The 8,187-nt window shown below is 37.7% G+C and overlaps 1 protein-coding gene across 2 annotated transcripts in view; it reads left to right on the top strand.

Moving 5' to 3' along the window:
- LETM1 (leucine zipper and EF-hand containing transmembrane protein 1) overlaps positions 1 to 8,187 on the top strand; it is a 61,999-nt gene that overhangs the window by 31,371 nt on the left and 22,441 nt on the right. For both annotated transcript variants that reach the window (XM_042457660.1, XM_042457661.1), the window contains exons 7-8: positions 1,520 to 1,639; positions 6,917 to 7,048. In XM_042457660.1, the coding sequence (XP_042313594.1) occupies positions 1,520 to 1,639; positions 6,917 to 7,048 (252 nt within the window). The remainder of the gene's footprint in view (positions 1 to 1,519; positions 1,640 to 6,916; positions 7,049 to 8,187) is intronic.

The following is an 8,187-nucleotide window of genomic DNA, read 5'->3' as shown; positions in this document are numbered from 1 at the left end:
AAAAAAAAAACGTAACCCGGAACAGTTTTTTCCTATGGGATTTTTTCGTATCCCGGAAATTTCGTAAGGCAGTTCTTTCGTATCCCGGGGTACCACTGTACAGTGGAAGGGGAAGAAATACTTTTCCTAGAGGGCAATCCACTCAAACTGCTGTTACCTTGATGTAACCCAAAGAGGATGGATCTTACGTTAATGGGAATTACAGTGCGCCCGCATTATACGCGGGTGCACTTTACGCGGACTTGAGTGTACGAGCTCAAGCCTCAGGGAGCACGCGGGGCGCAAAGGGCAGCATGTCCCATTCAAATGAATGGGGCGTGCTCCCACACCACCCCGCACAAGCCCCATTCAAATGAATGGAGCTTGAGCATAGGTGGCATTTGCCTTACGCAGGGGTGGTGGTGGTCTGGAACGGATCCCCCATGTAAGGCAAGGGCCCACTGTATATCAGCAGTTTATTACTGAGCAAATAATAAAATACTATTCAAATGTCATCTACTAATAAAGGTTAGAATACATAAATGAAATAGAATCATAGAGTTGGAAGAGACCACAAGGGCCATCCAGTCCAACCCCCTGCCATGCAGGAAATCCAAATCAAAGCATCCCCGACAGATGGCCATCCAGCCTCTGCTTAAAGACCTACAAGGAATGAGACTCCACTACACTCCGAGGGAGTTTGTTCCACTGTCAAACAGCCCTTACTGTCAGGAAGTTCCTCCTAATGTTGAAGTGGAATCTCTTTTCCTGTAGCTTGCATCTATTGTTCCAGATCATGTTCTCTGGAGCTGCAGAAAACAAGCTTGCTCCCTCCTCAATATGACATTCCTTCAAATATTTAAACAGGGCTATCATATCACCTCTTAATCTTCTCTTCTCCAGGCTAAACATCCCCACCTCCCTAAGTCGTTCCTCATAGGGCATGGTTTCCGGACCCTTCACCATTTTAGTTGCCCGCCTTTGGACAAGGTCCAGTTTCTCAACGTCCTTTTTGAATTGTGGTGCCCAGAACTGGACACAATATTCCAGGTAGGGCCTGACCAAAGCAGAATACAGAATACATTACCTTCCAAAAGGAAGGGGTATTGGTCAGTAGGCTTGACCAGTCTTGTCAGCCTCTCTGTCACATCACAGATCTTTGCCCCCGGGGAGACAACATACCTCTCGAGACATCTTGTCAGGCCTACAAATCACTGCTTCTGTACCCCTCAGCAAGGAGTCCCCCACTACGACCACACACCTCCTCTGAGAACAGTTTACGTCTGGATGTTGCATTAAGGGTGTAAAACTATTTTTCCACTGCAAAATTATAGAATTGGAAGAGATCGTGAAGGCCAGTCCAACCCCCTGTCATGCAAGAATAGCTAGATAGTGATGGAAGTTTTCTTTCTATTTTCTTATGCCTTGCTTTTCACAACAGGTTCTTATAAGTATTGCATTTCTTGTAAGTATTGCATTTTTAAATAAATATATTTCTTCATACTGATTAGTATAAATAATGATCTTGTGTCCTGTCTAGCTGATTTCTGAGGAGGGTGTGGATAGCTTGACAGTTAAAGAGCTACAAGCAGCCTGTCGAGCAAGAGGTATGAGAGCACTTGGTGTAACAGAAGAACGTTTAAAGGATCAACTTAAGCAGGTACTGACAAACTAAAGGCTATCATAAGTTTTTGATTACCCAAAACATCCGGTTATACAATATTGATCCTTGGTGGATGCTTCACCCCAGAGTGGAAATGAGTAGGAAAAATAGGCACAATGCAATTTATATTCAATCTATTCCTAGCATTGTTTGAAATTTATGGTATATTGCTAATTGACTGTTCAGTTTTAAAACTCATGAAAGAAATTTCACAGATTAGATTTATAAAATGTGGCTTACATTCCAGGTCCATCAGAAATTGATAACTCATACTGTCCTTATCTGAATTCAATAGGAGATGATCTACACAAACATCAAAAGGATATTCTGTATTATCAGAATGTTATAAGAGAGGCTTTTATACGGGGTATATGCTGTATTTATGTTTTTAACTTTTGTCTGTTTTATGTGAATTTATATGGTTTTAGCAAGATGATTTTAATTATTTTTAATGTTTTGTTACATTTTTGAACAATTTTATCCGTGAGCCACTTTGGGTCTGTTTCTGAGAGAAAGGTGGCATATAAATGAAATAAATAAGTAAATAAATATTTGCTTGTTTGTTTAAGTTATGTCTTGCCTTTTTCCCAGTGTAGTACCCAAAGCAGCTCACAATAAAATCATACAAAGTACAGATTTGATCCAAACATTTTTTTAAAAAAATAAACAATTATATTAAAAACATTAAATTAAAATAGGTTTAAAAGACATTAAATACAGTAAACAGGATAAAGACATTTTGTTGTTGTTGTTGTTAACCACCTTTGAGTCTATCCCGACTTGTGACGATGTTGTGGATGAGACACCTCCAAGACTCCCTATCCTCCACTGCTCTTCTTAGGTCCTGTAAATGCATAGATAATAGAATCCTCCCTAATAGAATAGATTCTCCTTATAGAATCTATCTATCTAGCATATGGTCTTACACTCTTTGTACATCCCACTACATTTCCTAGCATTATTGGTTTTTCTTATTTAAAAAAACCTTTATTTTTATAAACAATAAAGAGACATAAAAAATATTTCCAACTCATTACCATTTTTTTGGGTCATTATCATTTTTCCCCCAGTCACCTCTTGGAGCACAGATTTGGCACAGCTTCAGCTCTTAGGTTGCATGTATCATTTAAACAGCATACCTCCAAAGTGACCCGAAGGAGCTTTATTTTGGCCTGTCTGTTTGGGCCCAAAATTATCTAAAATCTGTACTTACTTCATGTATCTAATTTTGTAAGACAGTGTTTACCTTAGTATTTCCCACTTTTGATTTAAAATAATCCAATCCTGCTATAGTCTCCAGTCATTAATTGTAAGAATTCAATTGTTTTAGATCTTACTTTGATGATTTCCATTATGTTTATCTCCTAATTCTTTTTTTTTCTTTACTTCTTAGCTCTTTCTATTTATTTTTTTGTCATTTCCACACATTTGTGCAGTAGATCATGACTGGTGACAAGTCTTTTTCAATTTCTTTTGTTTATTTTTGGTATAACCAATTTGCTAATTTATCCAATTCTATCACATTAATTAATTTCAATAACCAATTTTCTTTTGTTAGTTTTTTTCTTTCCATTTTTTTTTAAAAAAAATAATATACACATATTACAAAAATCACAAAGTATTACCAAAAAGAAACATATACATTAAACACTCTTACTAAAATCGACACATAAAACTACATAATTGTAATATACAACATATGACGTATAGACTTACTATATTTAATACATTTACTCTTATCCAACCTTTATTAACAGTTTATTACACACACAGACACACACCTGTTTTTGTCCTTTGATAGGCAAACTTTTTCCCTTCTTTTTTCTTTCCTTTTTCTTTTTATCTAAATTCTTGTGTGATTACTTTATTTGTTCAAGCCTATGCATTTTCCTAGTCTTTAGATTTTCCTAATTATTTTCTAATTTTAATTTGTTTTCTTTCCATTTTTATGGCAGTAATATTGTGGTTACAGAGACCATATATAGTAAAATTTGCCAGTATTTCTTTTTATCACTTTTAGCAACCTTATTGGTCATGTTACGTAAGTAAATTTGTGGCCTCATCTGATATGTAATTTTAAGAATCTCTTTTATTGTAATATGTATTGTTTTTCAAAAAAATTTTATCTGTGGGCAGTTCCACCACATATAGTACCAGGATACTATTATTTGTTGATATTTCCAACATGTGTTTTGTTTAGTTTTGTAGATTTTGGCAATCTTTTGTGAGGTTAGGTGCCATTGATGGGCCATTTGCAGATAATTTTCTTTTAAATCTTGACATTTTGTAAATTTTTTGGTGCTCTTTCTTGTGTATACTCAGCTCACCAAATCAGTATCATTTCCCATATCCTTGACCCATTTTATCATTATGTTGTTTGATCTATTTTTAATTTGATCTTGTTCTAATTCTCTGGAGAGAAGTAATTTATCAAATCTTGTCATCTTTTTCCTTCTGTATTATGAAATATTATGTCTAATTCTTTTTCATCTTTTTGAAACTTTTCTAATTTTAGGTCCATTTGAATCTTTCTTTTAATTGTGTCTATAGCAACCAGTGTAATTTAGGATCTAGTCTCTCAAAATCTTCCAATGACTTCATTTTGTGCATATCCTGTTGATCCTTCACTGTAATGTCTTTTATCTGAGCCATATACATATCTAATGATTTCCACTTCTCAAATAATGCTTCTTGAGGGGAGACCCATACTGAAACAATTCTGTTAAAATAAATAAATAATTGGATCAGCCAATTTCTAAGTAGAGCTTAATTCTTTATGTACTTTTGTTTTCCCCTTCCATATGTATGTGTTTCCTCCAAATCTATTATCTCCAAAGTGATAGAGCCCAAAGTTGCTGTTGTTAATTGCCTTCAAATTGCCTTCAATTCAATGAAGACTCGGAGTGAGATATCTCGAAGACCGTTATCTTCAGCCACTCTGCTCAAGTCCCACAGATTCAGACCATGCCCTCCTTGATTGACTCTAACCATCTGGCATGCAGTCTTCCTCTCTTTCTACTGCCTTCCACTGTTTCCTAACATTATTGTTCCTGGTTTGGAGAGCTGGGGATACTCAAGATTTCAATCATGCCTTCTCACAATGTTGTCTAAATATGATGGCCTTAATTTAGTCATCTTGGGTTCTAGTGAGATTTCAGGCTTGATCTGTTCATTTGTTCGTTTTTGTTTTGTTTTGTTTGCCATCCAACTGTATCCACAGCACTTCTGTCCAGCACCACATCTCTGATGAACTGATTTTTTTCTTACCCACTTTTTTCACTGTGTAGGTCTCCTATCCATACATCATAATTGGGAATACGATGACTTGTACGTTCCTCACTTTATTGCTCAGTTGTATATTTTTGCTCTTTAGGATTTTTTTTTTAGTTCTTTCATAGCCGCCCTTCCCATTCCTAGTCATCTTCTGATTTTTTGACTGTAGTCTCCTTCCTGATCAATGTTTTATCTAAAGTATAGGAATTCTTTTACTATTTCTATTTCTTCATTGTCTAGGTTGAATGTATGTAGATCTCTGTGGTCATTATTGTTATTTGCTTAGAGATAATGGGGCTCATGCTTGCGGTGGCGTGGTGGCATGCATGTGCCATGGGTGCACACACCATTGTTCCTTCTAAAAAGCACGTGCTGATTTATAAAAAAAATTTAATTCCTTAGTGCACTCCACTGTATGTTCTAATGTGGTCTCCAGTACCTTTTCTTTTCCTGAACACCACTTGTACCTCTGGGATTTCTCTCTCCTTGTATGATTCGGGACTACATTGCAGAATTTTTAGCATAATTTTGCTTATGTGGAAAATTAATGCTATAGTCCTGTAATGGCAAACCTGTAAAACTATCAAGGGGGGCATGGGGTGAGGGAAGCCTGGGTCAGGGAGCTGGAGGTAGCTGAGCCCTTCTTCCTCCCTCTCCTGCCTGGAGAATTCATTCTGGGGACTGGCAATGTGCTCCGGCTGAAGGTCCACCTGAGAGGAAGATGGGCTGGATGGATGGGTGCCTCGTCCAATAAGGGTGAGCCAGGATACGCCTGATTGACCAATCCAGGAAACTTACACATCACCGGGAGCCGACACAGCCGCCATTAGACTCCCCACCCCAGCTCTGCTAAGGCTGGCATGATAAGCCTTGCAGCCACATTTCTGGCAAATTCAGTGTTGTGAGGCAGAAATAATCCAGTTTGACATGACTTTCACTGCCATGGGATTCTGGAAACTGTAGTTTTTTGAGGTGTAATGAAGCCATCCATGGGGTTTTCTTGGCAAGATTCCTTCAGAGGAGGTTTGCCACTGCCTTTATCTGAGGTTGAGAGTGTGACTTGTCCAAGATCTCCCAGTGGGTTTCATGGCTGAGCTGGGATTCGAGCCCTGGTCTCCAGAGTTGCACTCAGACCGCTGGCTATCTTTGTCTTTGTTATTGTGCCTTCTGTACTTTATTATGCTTGTTGTTGTTGTTGTTGTTGTGTGCCTCCAAGTTGTTTCCAACTTATGGGCCCAGAGCACCCTCCCTCCCTTCTGAGCCTTCTTGGTGACCCTAAGGTGAAACTATCATGGGGCAAGTTTTGTCAGAGAGGATTTTCATTGCCATTCTCTGAGGCTGAGAGAGTGTGACTTGTGTGTGTGGTGCTTTCAAGTCATTTCCGAGTTATGGCAACCCTAAGGTGAAACTGTCATGGAGTTTTTTTTGGCAAGTTTCTTCGGGAGGGGGGGCAGGGGTGGAGGTGTTACCTATTGCTTTCCTGATTTTCTTTTCCATATTTGCTGACATGTCTGTCCATGGTATTTTCAGTATTTCTCCATCATCACATCTGAAATGAGTTGATTTTTTTCCTACTGGCTTTTTTTTACTTTCCAGCTCTTACATCTATACACGGTGATGGGGGATACTATGACTTGGATAATCTTCGCTTTAGTTATGTGTTTACATTTTATGATTTTGTCCAGTTCTTTCAAAGCAGCCCTTTTCAGTCTTAGTGTTCTTCAGATTTCTTGACTGCATGGGAAATTAGTGCAGTAGTTCTATAATTACTGCAATATTTGTATGTCTCCTTTTTTTGTGGCTGGGATGTGTATGAATTGCTTCCAGTCTGTGAGCCACTGCTTTGTTTTCCATATTTGTTGACAGATTTTAGTTAAATCATGGACGGCATGTTTAATCAGAAGTTTATTACATTTTGTAACACAAATTAAACTTGACTTATCTGTGTTATTGACTGTAGAATGTACTGGTCTTAACTTTTGTTTTATCTTTTAAATGCAGTGGTTAGATTTGCATCTGAATCAAGAAATCCCAACGTCACTCCTTATTTTGTCCAGAGCTATGTACCTTCCAGATACTCTTTCACCAGCCGACCAGCTTACAACAACTCTGCAAATACTACCTGAAAGTGTGGTATGTCATGAATTATATAAACATTAATAACACTTTTGAAGAATTCTCTTTAATCTTAACTTTTTTTTTTTACGTTTTCCACTAATATGACTGGTACATTTACTGTAGTGTAGGAGGGATGGACAAGTACAGCAAGTATGAGGTCTAATTTTTTGTCCCTGGAGCAGGTAGACTAACAAATGTCTCCACTTCAAAAAAAACTGGAGATGGACATAAGTCTACTGGCTTGAAAAAACTAACATTTTAAAATATTAAATATTGAACAGGGACTCCTGCAACCTTCAGCAGATTTCCAGTAGAAGTGGTTCATTCTTATTGGCAACACTCCAGGAAGTTTGGAATGGGTTGTAAAAACAGCTTTGAGGGCAATGCTTTAATCTGATTCTAAGGCTGGAAATGTAGAAAATATGCCCTTGGTATTTTAGTTTTCCTCCTAATGTTAAAGCACTAGCATGCATTTACAGTGTAGAGATTCCAGTTTCCAGCTGGCCTCTAAAATAAATATGCTAGTGCATCAAAACCCTTGGGTTTTGGAATAAAATATTTGCCAGTTGGTAAAAAAAAAAAAACTTTTTGAGATAGCCAATGGAATCTTAAACAGTAAAAGTTTCTTGAGAATTAAAAGTTTATTCACATAGTCAGCACGACCTCTAGTTGTAGTCTGGCCCACATGAGATTTACCTTCTACAAGATCCTGTCTCCTCTGGAAAAGAGAATGAGTGATCAAAGAAAGCAGGGACTCTCTTTCTTTGTATTTCTCAGCTGGTACTTCCAAGAGCTCCAATAACTGTCAGATGAGAATGATTTGGATCCATCCATGTGGAAGGGAGTAGAGGAGCAAAGCCACAGTTCTTCACACTGTGATTCCATTGCCTCCTGAAAGCCTCAGCTGAGACCTCTCCTTCCTTACCACACCCCATTATGTCATATAGCACATGGTGAGATGTGGGTAACAGGATTCACCGCACTCTGTTTTAGTTCTGCTCTATCATCATTTCTAATGTTAAAGCACCGTTCTGTACTCCCAGACATTTTATTTTAATCTTTAGCCTTAAACTAATTGAAATATCTCTATAAACTGTTTATGGAGGAGGAACTAGTGATTTAGATTATATGCTGTTTTTATAGTTTGTATGTTT

This window comes from Sceloporus undulatus, chromosome 3 (genome assembly GCF_019175285.1).
Source record: "Sceloporus undulatus isolate JIND9_A2432 ecotype Alabama chromosome 3, SceUnd_v1.1, whole genome shotgun sequence".
Taxonomy (NCBI): domain Eukaryota; kingdom Metazoa; phylum Chordata; class Lepidosauria; order Squamata; family Phrynosomatidae; genus Sceloporus; species Sceloporus undulatus.
Note: the sequence above shows the minus strand (reverse complement) of the source record. Positions and strands in the feature narration are given on the sequence as shown.